The sequence below is a fragment of the Micromys minutus genome (genome assembly GCF_963924665.1).
Source record: "Micromys minutus genome assembly, chromosome: 2".
Taxonomy (NCBI): Eukaryota; Metazoa; Chordata; class Mammalia; order Rodentia; family Muridae; genus Micromys; species Micromys minutus.
Genome location: NC_137971.1, coordinates 41,850,924 through 41,866,556, shown reverse-complemented (window position 1 = coordinate 41,866,556; position 15,633 = coordinate 41,850,924). Strand labels below are relative to the sequence as shown.

At 43.2% G+C, this 15,633-nt stretch overlaps 1 protein-coding gene across 1 annotated transcript in view; it reads right to left on the bottom strand.

Moving 5' to 3' along the window:
- PCSK5 (proprotein convertase subtilisin/kexin type 5) overlaps positions 1-15,633 on the bottom strand; it is a gene marked incomplete at its 3' end in the record, with an annotated part of 393,680 nt that overhangs the window by 10,982 nt on the left and 367,065 nt on the right. Inside the window, exons 31-35 of the mRNA XM_080912751.1 lie at positions 12,309-12,526; positions 8,296-8,532; positions 6,326-6,553; positions 5,387-5,564; positions 3,062-3,279 (exon numbers count right to left, since the gene is read on the bottom strand). Of these exons, the coding sequence (XP_080768877.1) occupies positions 3,062-3,279; positions 5,387-5,564; positions 6,326-6,553; positions 8,296-8,532; positions 12,309-12,526 (1,079 nt within the window). The remainder of the gene's footprint in view (positions 1-3,061; positions 3,280-5,386; positions 5,565-6,325; positions 6,554-8,295; positions 8,533-12,308; positions 12,527-15,633) is intronic.

Below are 15,633 nucleotides of genomic sequence, written 5' to 3'. Positions count from 1 at the left end.
TCAATGAGCTTAAGTTGGACATCCAAAAGTACACAGATAAAAGAGAGCTAAGAAAATCAACAACAGGCCTGGAGACATAGGTGAGCTCGCAGAATGATTGCTTAGTATACGCAAAGCCTGGGTTCAGTCCCCATCACCTCCTAAACTGGCTATGGTGGCTGATGCCTGTAATTCCAGAAATTTGAGAAACAGATGCAGGAGAATCAAACATTCAAAGCTATCTTCAGAGACATCTCCTTGGGATCAAGACTGGACCAATGACATTTGGAGATGAACATTTTCCAGTTTGGAACAAAAAGAAGTATTTGCCTCCTATACACTCATTTCTTACACAGCACTTAGGAGAGCTCTTCTCAACTGTTGTAATAAAAAGTGGGAGCAGGGCTACAAAGGAATGTCTTATAACCCTGGTAATTCGTGCTGGAGGATTGCTGGAGGGGCTCACAGTTGGAGAGACGGACATATTTAACTAAAATGCAATGTAAGGCTGGGAATATAGCTCTATGGAATGGGCAAGTGTTCTTGCCTAGCATATGTAAGGCCCTACATTTAATAACCAGCACCCAAAAAGATGTCACAGAAAAAGCTTCAGTGAAACATTGAGTTACAGAAAGGGGATGGAGGAAGAAGCCTGCCAGGAGGACCAAGACTAGCTCTCTAGAGATGACGCTCACACTGGGCCTCAAAGTCCCATGGTTTTGTTCTTAAGGAAGGAGAACTGCATTGCAGGGTCTTGTGTGTGTGTGTGTGTGTGTGTGTGTGTGTGTGTGTGTGTGTGTGTGTGTGTGCGTGAGAGAGAGAGAGAGAGAGAGAGAGTGAGAGAGAGAGAGAGAGAGAGAGAGAGAGAGAGAGAGAGAGAGAGAGAGAGAGAGAGAGAGAGAGAGAGAAGTATAGTAGGTGAGTGGTTCTGGGCAGTTGTGGGTGGTTTTTGACTCTAGAATACATGGAATAGAAATTATGATTGAAGTTAAAGTGATCTGAATAGAGAAACATTTGAATCACTTGTTTTAGTTTTGTTAGGACTAGTTGTGTTCGGTTCACCTTTGGTTTCTGGATTTTTTTTTTTTTCGTCATCCAAACAATGTCAGGTCTGGACTCTGTCTCGTGGAGTGGGCCATAAGTCAAATCAGACATTGACTGGCTACTCTCACAGGTTCTGTGCCACCACTGCCCTAGCATATCTGCAGGCAGGACAGACTGTAGACCAAAGGTTTTGTGGCTGAGTTGGTGTTTATGTTTCTCTTTTGATAGCCTCCAGAGTACCTTCTCACACCAAAGATACTAGAACATGGGTGTGAAGGCTCTGTGTGGGCACCAGCGTGACTTCTCAATGACTTGCGCAGGCTTTGTCTTCTGTAATGGGGTCTCACTGTCAGTTTGGGGAGAGCATCCCATTGTCTTGGCTATAGTCTGGGCTCTTTGGGGATTTCCATGTCACTCCCCTGGCCAACAACTTAAATGAACTCAACCCAGTCTTAGTACTAGAGGCCTCATTTGCTGACAATCAATGACTATTTGGGAATCTATCTCCTTTATTATTGGGAGACTTCATTAGGATTACTTTCATATGATTTAGGAAATTTCCACTGCACTAGATTTCCAGACCAGCCCTCAAACACCTCTCAAATCCACCTGACTTTCCCTGAATCCCCTTTCTCAACCATATCTCCTCTTCCTCCCCACATCTTTCCATTCCATCCCCTAACCCCCTGTATACCCATAACATTTGTTCTATTTCTCCCTTCGAATTATCTTTGAAAATGGGAGCTGAGCATGGTGATACATTCCAGCAGGCAAAGGCTAAGAGAATAAGGCAGGGACATCATATGTTTAAGGACAGCTGGGGCTACACCTTTACATAGTTAATATAGCAACATATGGAGGGGGGATATGCTCATTATATACTTGTGTAAAAATGTCCTTGTTTTGTTAAATTTAGGATAACACAAATTAAATGTGATGCCAATCAACATCCAAATGACTGTTCGAAATGAAATGTATCCAGAAGGAAGAGAAAGCCACGGCTGTTTTGAAAAGGAGAACAGAAATGTGAGCTACCGTCTTTTACATGGATTCAATGTGACCAGATTTCCTGGCAAGAGGGATACTTAGGAAGGGTCCACAGGTATTGAGATTCAACTGTGTTGTAGGTAGGTTCAGTAGGAGGCAAGAGACAGAATACTACCAGAGATAACATCAAGGTACCATCCTGGGCAGTGGTTAAATCATAAAATCATTGACATTGATTTTATGATCTTTGGCACAAGCACACATCTGGAAAACGGTATCAGGGATTGGGAGAGCTTGAGGCAGCTGTCTTGAGTTTGATTTTATTTTTTTTTAAACTGATGAACATAACTGGATTTCCCTAGATTGTTGCTCCCAGCACTGTCACAGTTTGAAATGAAATGTCCCCACAGGCTCGGGTATTGAGGGCTTGGTTTCCAGAGGACAGACTCTGGGGAGGCAATTGGGTCTTGACTTAATCAGTGGATGAATCTCTCGATGGTTTCGTAGTCTAATGCCATTCTTTGGAGATGGTGAAAAGTGGGGTCAGTAGGAGGACTGTGGAGCGCTTGTGGGCATGCCTGGAAAGTAGGTGTCTGCTTTCCTTACCCTTCCTCATCCTCACTGCCTGTCTGTGGTGCTGACGTCTCTGCTCATCTGCTCTTCTAAATTTCATGATTCGGCTGCCACAACGGCCCTCACAGCACAGCAGGCTGACTGCAGACCAAAGCCTCTGCAGCCATGAGCCAGATTCTCAGGGATTTTTTCCACAGAGATGAAGCCATACAGGTCAGAAGGAAACTGAGAGTAGGTGCCAAGCCCTGCCAGTGGACATGATACCTCCTGTATCAGCCTCAAAGGTACCAAGGGTGTTGTAGAAGTGAGTGGGCAGACTGTGTGGATGCTAAAGAGGCTTGATTGAGGAAGAAGAGTTTGGGAAATGGGAGTGCCTCCCCCCGCCCCAGGAGGAAAGAGGGGGAGAGAAGCCAAATAGAAAGGAAAACTTTTCAAATGTCTATTTTCACACATATGCAAAACACAGGCATATTCTCACCGCTGCACTTATCACAAGTTGGGTGGCACCTCTCGCATGTCTGTGCGTGCTGGTCAGCATAGTAGTGCTCGGGGCAGGTGCGGTGACACTGTCCCTTAGAGCGGAGGAGAAAGAAGAATGTATCGCAGGACTGGCAGTCCGTGGGCTGTGGGCCCCGGCATGTCTTACAGATCTTGTCACACTTCTCACACCGGCCACTGGCGCTTTCTCCATAATATCTGAAACCAAGAGGGAAGCAAAGGTATGTGCAGATGTCCTCTGGAGGCTGGACACCAAACCCATGTGTGCGCAAGTCCCATGTATAAAATGGTACAGTGTCAGTACCTCCTCTTTCAGGCTTTCAATTTTCTCAAATTAGTACTTAATTTGGCATAAATGCTGTGGGAATGATTGTTATGCTATATTGGCTCGGAAATGATAACAAGAAAAGAATCCTGTGTTCAGCAACAGATGCATTCAGTACTTTTGAGTATTTCTAGTCCTTGATCTGATTTGGAAGCCGTGGATGCGGAGGGCGGAACAGGCTCTGCTTGACCAAAGGCTGTGTCAGACAGGGCTCACGCACGGATTTGACCTCTTCAGTCTTTTCACCCAACCTTACTCATGGAATCGTTGCCAAGATGCGAATGGATCTAGTGAATGTGGCTTGCTTACCTGTACACTGGGCATCATAGCACCTCACCCCACCCATCTGCTTGTGGATGTGAAGCTGGAAGCACCTATAAGGTACCATCACACAGTGGTGTCTCAACAGTCCTTTACCATCACTGTCACTTTCTGTTCTTCCTTTGACATCTCCACACTTAACTTTAACCTTTGTTGAATCACACTCTGGATGGAAGAGCTTCTCTTTCTCCTTTCCTCTCCTCTCCTCTCTTTTCCTCTTCTCTCCTCTCCTCTCTTTCCTCTTTTCTTCTACCTTGTACCATGTTTGTCCTCCTACCCTCCTTCTCCTCCTCCTCCTCCTCCTCCTCCTCCTCCTCATCATCATCATCATCATCATTATCATCATTTTGGAGACCAAATTTCCTGTGTACAGTCAGACTGGGCTTGAACTCCTGTAGCCCAGGCTGGCCCCAAATTCACAGAAATCATCTTGCCTCTGCCTTTTAAATGCTCTGACTGCAAGCATGTGCCACTACACCCAGCTTGAAAGACTCTTCCCTGATAGCACTGCCTCTGCTTTTGCCTGGCAGGACCGTGTTATTAATGCACATGACCAGTACTTGCCAAAGAATCTCTGAAGAGTTGACTTTGTGTTGTGTGTGTGGCAGCACACACAAAAAATAAGAGATGTTTTACTTCTAGGAACTTATTATTATTTAAATGAGAAGATAGTAGAACAAGGGTAAGCCTTTGCAGTACAAAGCATGGGTTTTAATTCAGCTTGTCCAGATGTACAAGATGCTTTTGCAGTAAGCTGTGTGGATTGCATGAGTTAGTGAGTAGATGAGATATGCAGAAATGTGAGCCAATCAATATATGTAAACGCAGAATGCAGACATTACTTAGGGGGTGAAGGAAGGTACCAACTGGGGTTAAAACTTCCAGGAAAGGTCCTTCGACTTTGGTCTGGAACCTGTCAAGGCCCTGGGTTACTAATTGGGACTGAGTGGGCAGGAGTGTGGAATGCTGGGGAAGGCATGGCCAAGTCAACTCTTCTTGCCAGAGTGTTTGTAACCAGATCTGATGTACACACCAGCAGCTTTTCTTAGCAGAAAATGTAAGAGTCTTTACTCCCAAAATGATTTCCCCCATTACTTTTACATTAACATTTCATGTTAGTGTCAATGTTACTTTTAGAACCAAAGCTGTAAAGGGTGGATTCAGGGCATTTGTGGAGGCCTGGCAGGCTGCAGAGGCCATGGGGTGTAAGTAGAGATGGTCACTGAAATTGTTCCCTTTTAAGATCAGTGTCTCACCTGTACTGCTTAGGTTTTTCATATTAACCCTCAATCCCCGAATCTATGCCACCTCCTAAAATGGGGGTAAAAAAGCCCTTAAACCTGTATTAGTGCTTGTGGGTCATTATGGGAGAAACTCCTCCTCTGCTTATAATTACAGATCTCTGGATTGTCAGTGAGGCCAGGCCCTGAGGATGAATAGTTACTTAGTGGGATGGGACCATACCATCAGATTTAATGTGTTCTCTCACTGGACACACTGTTTCTCTTTGTTCTTTTCCTTTACTATGGCCTGGCTCATATTTGCTCCCTACTAGCTGGTAGGCTTTACAGTGGACCGCTGTGTTCTGAGCCCTACTTTCATCATCAGCAAATGGCTTTCCATCTGAGTGGCTGAAGGAGAACGTGCTGAACTCCTTACCCATCCCTGCATTGCAGCAAGCACTCCTTGCCCAGTTGAAACCAGCCAGGTCGGCAGGAGAGGCACTGCATGCTGTGTGGTCCTTCACAGGTCCGGCAAGAGCTGTGGCAGAGCACACACTGGTGGCTGTCCTTGTCAGTGTGGTAGCCCTCTGGGCACTCTTTCACACAGGTCGTGTCTGTGGAGGAAGGAAAAATGAGTCTTGACAGCAGGCATGACCTGTGGTTCCCACACCTGCTCTATTCAGGGAAGGAGGCATTGCATATAGAGGGAGAGGAATTCCAGAGGCTGAGTGATATCAGTGAGGCTGAGGTCATCATGGACAGTCCATGATAGGCAGAATGGAAAGTGCAGGCTGGTAGCTATGGCAACTGAGGGTTGTGGGGTACCTCCATTCTAGGTTTCTATCATGGCTATACCACTGACCACCAGTCTTATGGCTTTATAACAGAAACTGTTCATATCACCATGATAGAGGCCAGAAACCTAAATGGCTGTACAGAGCTGCATCCCTTCTAGAGGCTGTCAGGGGTTCTGTTCCTCGCCTTATCTACTTTTAGAGGGCATCTGCATTCATGTGCTATGGAACCCCTTCTCTTTCAAGGGCAGCATGCTTTCTGTTGCTCTGATCCAGTCAGCTTACGTCTACCACTAATTCTGCTCTTATGAGACCCTGTGATTACATTGGTCTCGTCTGTTTATGCCAGCATCACCTCCCCATGGCAAGACCTTTACCTAAGCACAGCTATAATGTCCCCCATTACACACAAATTGAGTATTTGTAAGAGTGAGAGATTAAGGTGTGACATCTTCAGGAGAAGGAGAGGAAGAGAGAGAAAGAGAGAGAGAGAGAGAGAGAGAGAGAGAGAGAGAGAGAGAGAGAGAGAGAGAGAGAGAGAAGAGAGCACAGCTGTCCTCTGGCATAGTGTTACAACTTACTGAGGAGAAAAGTCTCTCTGGGGCAGGTATAGCACTGGTCCTCAGAAGGCCCTGAGCAGCGGGAGCACTTCCTGTGACATGGTTGGCATCTGCGGGAGCCCTCATCCCAGTACTCGACGGCTGCACACTCTTTGGGTGCTGTACAGACATCCTGTACCACTGTGAAGCCTTCCCGACAGGCCAGGCAGGTCCAAGCTGATGAGCAGACCAGGCAGGACTCAGGGCAATCTGCAGGTACGGTAGGCAAGCAAGCAGGGGTGAGAGACAGGCAAGGCTGGGACACCCCTCTAAGAAACAAATTTCTTTTTCCTGGATACTTCTAGGGCTCTGTGTCAGTGGTACGCGCTTATGGTCACTCTACATTATGAGCAAAGTCACACATCAGTATGTGGCCTTTCTACTATGAAAGTCCTTGTTGCCATGGTCTTTCTGTAATCTCCCAGAATATCTCTATCTAATCACTTGTAAAGTAATTATTGGAGTGTATTATAATTGCCCAATTGTAAAAGGCATCTTTGGTGTCCTCTGCAAATGCACAGTAACAATGAGAGAGGCCTGCATACAATAGGGGCTTGCTTGGCAGCTATGTTAGACAATCAGTGGGGAACAGTTCACTCTTAGAGCCATCATCATGGGTAACCATCATCCCCTCTCCTTAGAATCCTTTTCTTGAAGACATGTGAAGATTTCTTTCTACAGTGATTGCTCCCTCCCTTCCTTGACGGTATCTTACAAAATATCTCTTAGATTTCAATTGCTCCTTGCTCTTTTTCCCACACTCACTTGTCTTGTTTATCCTGCCAAGTGTCCTCACCATCTTGCTTTCCAAATAGAATGTGAGCTCTGTGAGGGCAGGGGTTCTGAGTGCCCCATTTTCCAGGCCTGGAGCAGCACAAGGCACACAGAAGATGCCTTCAGCTTTCCTGGGTAGATAGGCTTTACTGTTAGGATTACCATTTCATTGTCTTTGCATCAGGGAATTAGGACTAAAGATGCTAAGCCACTCAGCTGGAAGATGATAGAATCAACCAGCTATGGTGCTACACATTTGTAACCCTACCCCTTGGAAGTCTAAGGCAAGAGAAGGGCTAGTTTAAGGCTAGCTTCTGAGGCATAGGAAGATTTCATCTGGAGGTTGGGGGGGGGGGGGACAGGCCAGGATGGTAATCTAGATCTAGTTCTTGCCCAGGGGCTCATGGAAGATGGCAACCTATCCTAGGGCTTTAGAAAAACATGTCTTCTAGAATGTTTTCCTGTAATTTCAGAAGTCCTCTCATAATAGATAATTTGTTTTTCTGTTTCTTGGCAACTAAAAAGAGACTAAAAAAGATTAATGCCCAGTTGAAAATTAGGGTGTTGATAGAACTGCAGATCCTATCTCTTTTCTCGTTTTATTGTTTTATGCAGTGCTAAGAGTAAAGTGCAGGACCTGGGTTAGGCTAGGCAAAGCCTTTAATATTGTGCTGTTCTCTAGTTCCATGAGTCTTCTTCTGGAACATGTAGTTACAGAAGTGACAAATGAAAGATAAATGGGGACTTGGGCTAGGAAAAGCTGAAGAGAAGGAGTGTGGTCATAAGGAGAGAAGAGAGAGAAGGTAGATGACAGGCAGGGAGGAAGTCCCCCATGGGATCTTTTACTAAGTGTATGAACTCATTGGTGGTTTAAAGTCCCCAAGAACAGGCTTTAAAAGCTCACCTGCTCTTGCAAACTGTTACATGGAGAATCCTTTTTGATGGGCATGTGCCATTAGTAAGGTCATTTCATTTGTAACTAGCCAGATTCACATGTTCAAAGCTTATGAATTATGTACTTTAAAAATGAACTCTCATTTAATATTTGTCTCATTGACCAGGAAATTTAAGAGTGTTCTAAGACCTGTGACTGGGTACTATGGCAGCCCTAGAACGTGCTTTGTGTGGACAGGCTTCCCAGCCTTCCTTGCTCACTCATACAGTCCAGAAATCCTTACCTCTGCATTCATCATTCACTTCATCTTTGTAGGTTCCCTCAGGACACTCATCCAAACACAGTCCATCATGGAGAACCTTGGAAGTATCAGCACAGACCTTACAGTCATCCTCCTTGGGACCATTGCACTCCAGACAATTTTTATGGCAGGGGACACACTGGCGCATGTCAGGGTAGAAGTTCTTGGGACAGGAACGATGGCACATGTCATTGTATAGAAAGAAGTCAGGCATGCACTCTGAGAAAGGAGGAAGTAGCATGTTATTACCAGGGATTGGTCAGAAGAAGTCATCACTCTTGTGGTGGGCTACTTCATTTCTCAGCTCTCTAAACCTCTTGACTGAGGGTGACATTTGCCCCTCCCCATTCAGCCAGGGTATAGCCCAATATATAATAATCTGTTTGAGATGGGAGGTCACACAAGGTGGCCTGAGTACATGATCTTGGATTTGTGTGCTGAAGTGGCTTGCATGTTTAGGTGCACAGAGTTTAAATGTCATAAGAAATGGTGACAGTGGGAAACTGAATGATCACTCTGGACACAAATCAACTCCACATGACCAAACTCCACCCTCAGTGTAAAACCAGAAACACTGGAACTGCTAGAAGAAAACAGGCAATGGCTTACAAGATACAGGTTCAGGAAAAGACTTTCAGAATAGGGATTCATTTGGCCAGAAATTAAGGCCAACAACTGTCACTTGGGTCTTCATAAAACTAAAATGCTTTGGTATATTAAAGGAAGCCATAAGATAAGTGAGGAGGAAGTCCACAGAGTAGGAGGGAATCTTTGACAGAGGATTAATATCCAGAATATACCAAGGGTTCAAAAAAAATCAAGAGAACAAGTGATCCATTAAAAAATGTTCTATAGATCTGAACAGAGAATTCTCAAAAGAAAAACTGAAAATGGCTAAGAAATATTTTTAAAACATGCATCATCTTTATTCTCCAGGGAGATCCAAATTAAGATTGCTTTGAGATCAAGAAAACTACCGACAACAAATGCTGGCAAAGAGATGGGGAAAGGAGAAGTCCACTCCCTGTTGGTAGGATTGAAAACTGGTACAGTCTCTATGGAAATCAGAATGTAGAATTCTCTAAACGCTAAAGTAGACCTACCATATCATCCAGCTATACCACTCCTTGGCATATGGCCAATGGCCTCACTGTCTTAGATACTTGCTCAGCTATGTTCATTGTTGCTCTGGTCACAATACCAAGGAAATGGAAAACGCCTAAATGTTTATCAAGTGATGAATAAATATTGAAAATGTGATACAGTCACACATTGGAAGACTATTGAGATGCATAGAAAAATAAAGTCATAAATTTTGCAGATTAATGGATAGTTCCTGGAAAACCTATTACTGACATTATTCTAAACCAATATAATTTCTAACTACATTATTTTTTTGTCTGTCTTTTTTTTTTTTTTTTTTTTGAGACATGATCTCAGTATGAAGCTGTGGCTTTCCTGAAACTATGTAGACCAGGCTGGTCTTGAGCTTGCAGACATCCATCTGCCTCTGCCTCCCAAGTGCTGGGATTAAAGGTGTGTGCCATTATGCCTAGCTATCTAACTACATTCTAAAGCCCATATCCACAGATAAATTTAGCTTTTACTATACTTCTCAAGAAGCTCGTTTTTCCTGTAGGTACTGTAGAAACTTACAACTGGTCAAAATACAGAGATGAAGTGACCATGGGGTATGCAGCCCCAACTGGTACATCTACAACATAACCACTATACACCTAGGGAACATGAAAAAGAGTGGTGGAAAGATTATAAGAGCCAGGGAACCGGGAGATCTGCTGCTAGAACATGTCTTCCAGATGTGACAGGGATGCTATACCCACATCTCAACAAAATCCTTGTGTGAACAAGACCTACTTACTGACAACAAAATCAAACATGCCAAATGCACAAGGTAAATTTAACAAGGCCATACATGAAGAACTAGAGGCAATGGATGAGCCCCTGATAAATTATTTAACCCCAAGTAGTCAGCCCTAAGCACGTGTACATAAGGACTACAATAAATGAGCTCAGTAGAACATAGTTAATATATGCATCTACACACATTATAGACCGTATATTGTGTATATATTTATCATATTTATTATATATAGCATAATATAATCTATGATAATTCTACAAAAAGAAGTCATGAACTTGTGAATAGGAGCAAACACTGGAGGAGCTAGAGGTGGCAAAGAAAGACAAAAAAATGTAAGTATCCATTATTCAGTGTCTGAAATTCGAAAAGAAAAGTAAATCAGAAAGTATAAACAAATTTTTGAAACTGTGACAAATAACCCAAAACTTGATTTCATAAAGAAGGAAGCTTGGGGATTGTTAAAATTGTTAGTTTTTCATTCTTTGACAGGATAGATCAGTCAACAGATGTTTAATCATCATGAAGAATGCATCACTGGTTACTTTGTATTCCTGTCTTATTGGGGATGGGTTCAGAAAACCCTGTAGATCACACAAGGTGAATCCTTTGTATAGGGCTGAGTCTCCTTTTCTTGGGAGATTGTTCCCCACTTTAAAGTTGCCTAAACTTTGTTTTTTTAACTTAACCTACATTATGTGTGTGGGGGGGCAGGGGGATGCTCTTGCTATGGAGAAAGCATGGGGGTCATAGAACAACTTGCAGGAATTGATTTTCTCTTTTTTTACCATGTGAGATCAAAAGTGGTAGGTGCCTTCACTCAGTGTGCCCTCTACATTTTTCTCTCATATCATATAAGTGATATTTTAGTCACCTCTATGACTTGTGTTTTTATATTTAAGACATATCAGTCCACACTGTAAAACTTTGAACTCAGAGTGAGGCTCTGAGGTTCTTATCTGTAACTTGAGCATCCTGGGTAATGCTGTATATGAACTGAGGTTTTCAGAAAAAAGCAACAGGTGTGCTAAGGATTCTTCAAGACCAATCAGCTGATTAGGGCTTCACTGTTATGGAATGTTGGCATGTTATGGACCCAGAAACAAGTTATTGTAGACTTTCATTGGCTTCTTTGCAGCCCATTGACTACCACTGTCTTAGACCCAATATCCTGTGCTGTCAGGTAAAGTCTCCTGTAATGTGTAAACTTACCGACTTCTCAGGTGCAATGTGAGGCCTAGAGCAGAGATCTCATCACTTTGCTGAAACCCCCTGCCTGCTATTGCCACCAATGATTTAGAAAGATCCTTAATTTATGACATCCTTTTGGTCTAACTAGGAAGATGTCATGAAATTGTCACATTAAACCATGGCTTGTAAGGTAGCCTGAATATGTCTTCCTAGGCCATGGCTACTCATGTTTGTCTCCAGAACAGACGTCTCTTACTCCCTTTGAGGTGAGAGTTGAGCATATCTGTAAGAACTCTTGTTTGTCTTAGCTCATGGAGTTCACAAAGGAGGCAGTTATATCTCACCCTCAATTTCCTCAACCATAGGCCAGCAGATGACAAATGTCACTGAAGGTGGTTCTTGGTTGTTTTTGGTTCTCATAGTGGCCCTAGCCGGTGACTCCTCAGGGCCACAATCCCCTTAGGACTGTGAGAATGTTTATGGTTTGTTTTCTATGAACTAGTCAGTCTACCAAGGGCCAATACACCACAAATCTTCCTCACCCTATACAACCTTTATGCAGAGAAATTCAAAATTTTTTATCTTCTCCACCCAGTAATGCTTTCCTTCATGAACGCTGGCTCATGCCTCTTCTCACATTCACCAATCTCGATGGTCCAGGGAGGCCAAACGCTTGCCTGATTCTTTTAAAATTAGCCAGCTGTGAGACTGTGAGGTTGGAGGACCCCATCCAATGGGGGGAAGACACATTAGGATAAATACCTATCAGATTTGATGATTGGTGTGCTTGCTAGACCAGGTTTGGGCTTACCACACCCCTTTTGTGAAAAGAAAGACTTGGCAGGTTCCTTTCACTTAGTTCATGAGTTCCTTTGTGCAAGAGAGAATACTTTTTTTTTTTTCACATTAGGATGCTTCCAGGTACCTTTGCAAGTTTTCTCATGGATGCAGTCCTGGCACCTCTCTGGACAGTGCTTGCAGACTCCTTCCACGGCCACATGCTTTTCAGGGCAAGTTTTCTTACATTCCCCATGGTCTAGGACGAAGTCTCCTTCACAAGAGAGACAGCTGGTGGCATTTTCTTCACATGTTTTACAAGGAGAGACACAGTGTTCACAAACACCATCTTTTGCGTAAAAGCCCCTGTGGAATGAAGGGAGATTGCAGTTGCATCAATGAGAGAGTGGGCAGGTCTCAGCTGCTCACAAAGGGATTCAGACAGAAAGAAAGGCTACTGCTCTTGTCAATCAAAACGACTCACTGAGGGAAGTACAAGTTGTACAAAAGTGTCTAGAAAAATAGAATGAAAGGGTGGGCATCTTCCTTGGGACCTTGGTTCGTTTAAAGGCATTTAATTTCTCTAAAACTTTGTCTTGATTTATCCCCAAATTATCATTGTCTTTTCTCTCTGTTAGATCCTTATAACATGCACACGCATACTCACACATATACACACATTTTAAAACAGGTCTGACTCTGGAGACAGCTTGCGGCATCTATCATTTAAAGTGCCTGAGACTATGTTTTACTTTTTTGTATTTTATTTGTGTGTGTGTGTGTGTGTGTGTGTGTGTGTGTGTATGTGTGTGTTGTAGTAGATGTCTATGTGCTTGTGCTGATGTGAATATGCTTGGTTCATAGGGAGTGACTCTGAGGGAGGTGTGACTTTGTTGCAGGAAGTGTATCACTGTAGGGGTAGACTTTGGAGGTCTTCTCTTATGCTCAGGCTCCATTCAATGTAGAAGAGCACTTCCTCCTAGCTGTCTGATAACTGGAATGAGAATATCCTCCTGCTGCCTTTGGGTCAAGATGTATAACTCTCAGCCCTCCACCACCATACCTTCCTGGATGCTGCCATGCTTCCTGCTTTGATGTTAATGGAGCACACCTCTAATACTATAAACCAGCCACAGTTAAGTGTTTACCTTCTTATGAGTTGCTTTGGTCATGGCGTGTCTTCACAGCAATAAAACCCCAAGACAGAGGTTATGTGTGCATACTTGTGCATGGATGTGTGGAAGCCAATAATTGACACTGGGGGCCTTCCTCTATTACTCTTACTATGCACCATGCTGTTGAGACAGAATCTCTTTTTCTGAATCAGGCATATACCAGTTTTGCTAGACTGGCTGGCTGGAGGGCTCTGGGGTCCTCCTGTCTCTAGTCCCTCAGTACCAAGATTACAGGTGTGTGTCACAGTACCTGGCATTTATTTGGGTTCTGGAGATCAAACTCAGGTCCTCTTGTTTGTGCAGAGAGCACTTGATCAACTTGCATTTATTTTTTAAAATTTGTTATTGTTATTGTTGTAGCTCTGGCTGTTCTGAAACTCACTATGGAGAGAAGGCTGGCCTTCAATTCACAGAGACTTGCCTTTCTCCAGCTTCCAAGTGCTGGGAAGTGCAACACTATGCCCAGTCTTTAAATTCCTGTTTTCAAATGATTTATTTCAGATTACTTCTATCTAAGAAAACAATTATTGGGGATGGAGAGGTGGCTTAATGCTTAAGAGCACTTGCTGCTCTTCCAAAGTTCAGTTTCCGGCATCCACATCAGGCTCATAGCCATGCGCAGCTCCAGCTTTGGAGGATCTGAAGCCTCCAGTGTCTTTGGGCTCTGCATTCATGCACACATACCCACAGGCAGACACAGATATACACATGATAAAAATAAAACATTTTTAAAAGACAACAAATATTTCTTTCAACATGGAATGGGTAACCCAGCTTGGTGGTATACACGCCTTTAATCTTAGCATGTGGGAGGTTGGAGCAGGAGGATTGTCAGTTTGAGGCCAGCTTGTGGTATGTGATGATACTCAAAGAAAAACGTAGCTATGTGTATAAGATTCTTAAAGTCAAAGTCCTTTATCATAAAATCTTTGTCTCAGATAAATATTCACCATGCAAAAGCTATGTAATTTGAAAGCTTCAAATATATTTTACAAAAATCTGGGATTATGATGGCCAGCTGCTAAGAAAAGATTTATTTTTTTCTCATCCACCAAAGCTTCACATTTCAGCAGACATGAGCACCCTTTTTGTTGCCTCTCTCCCTCCCTTCACCCCTGGAGTCTTGCTGTGCAGCTTTGGCTAACTCCCAAATTCACAATCCTTCTGTCTCAGCCTTCTTTGTACTATTTTGCTGCCTACTAAATAATCACAACAAGGTGTGTAGGCTACTAAGCATACTTTACTTTAATGAGCATCTACTGTGGTGATTTAAATGAGAATGGCCCAATAGGCTCATATATTTGAATGCCATCAGGTGGTAGACAGGGAAAGATTAGGAGCTGTGGTTTTGTTGGGGACCATATGTCTCTGGGAATGAGCTTTGAAGTTTCAAAAGCTCATGCCAGGCCCAATATCTCCTTCTCTTTGCTTGCTGCCTATGGACCAGGATCTAACTCTCAGCTACTTCTCCAGCATCATGCCTGTCTTTATGTTACCATGTCACATCATGTTGATAAAGGACTAACCCTTTGAAACTGTTAGCAAGCTCTCACTTAAACGCTTTCTTTTAAAAATGTTGTCTTGGTCATTGTGTCTCTTTATTGAAATAGAACAGTGAGTAAGACATCTACCGTGTTTGAAAAAGTAGTTCACACGAATGGTGGACTCTCTTCTGACCACTTGGGTGCGCCATTTCTTTACATACTATTTGTAGGGCTTCCCAGTCACTCTCTAGATTTTGGAGAATATTTTGACTGCTTATTACCCCAACATCCTATTACTCCCTAAGACAAACTCAACCTGGGGACTGGAAAGATGGCCCCATCCTGGGGTGGGGTTTTGAAAATGCAGCTTCCTTTGAGTTTTCTATGCTCCTGTAAGTAACCTCTCACCCACACGCTTACAAATAAATTCAATACACTCATCATTTGCAATGTTGGACATTTGCAGTATCATATTTTGGTCTGTCATTGGTTTTCTGTCTAGGACAAATAGACATTTGTTTCTGTCTCCCCAGGAATAGTGTTACATAGTAAAGAGTAAATACAGTACAGTAACATATGGTGAGAAGAGACCATATTCATATACTTTATTTCATTACACTGCTATAATAACTTTATTTTATTAATTTTTTATTATGCTTAATTTATAAACTGAATTTTATCATGGGTATGAAAGAACGGAGCATCTACACATAGGGTTTGGTACTATGCAGTCTTAGGTATCACTAAGAGACCTTCGAATGTCCCAAAAGATAAAGGCAGATGGCAACTCTTCATCTTTATTCTAGAGACCAGT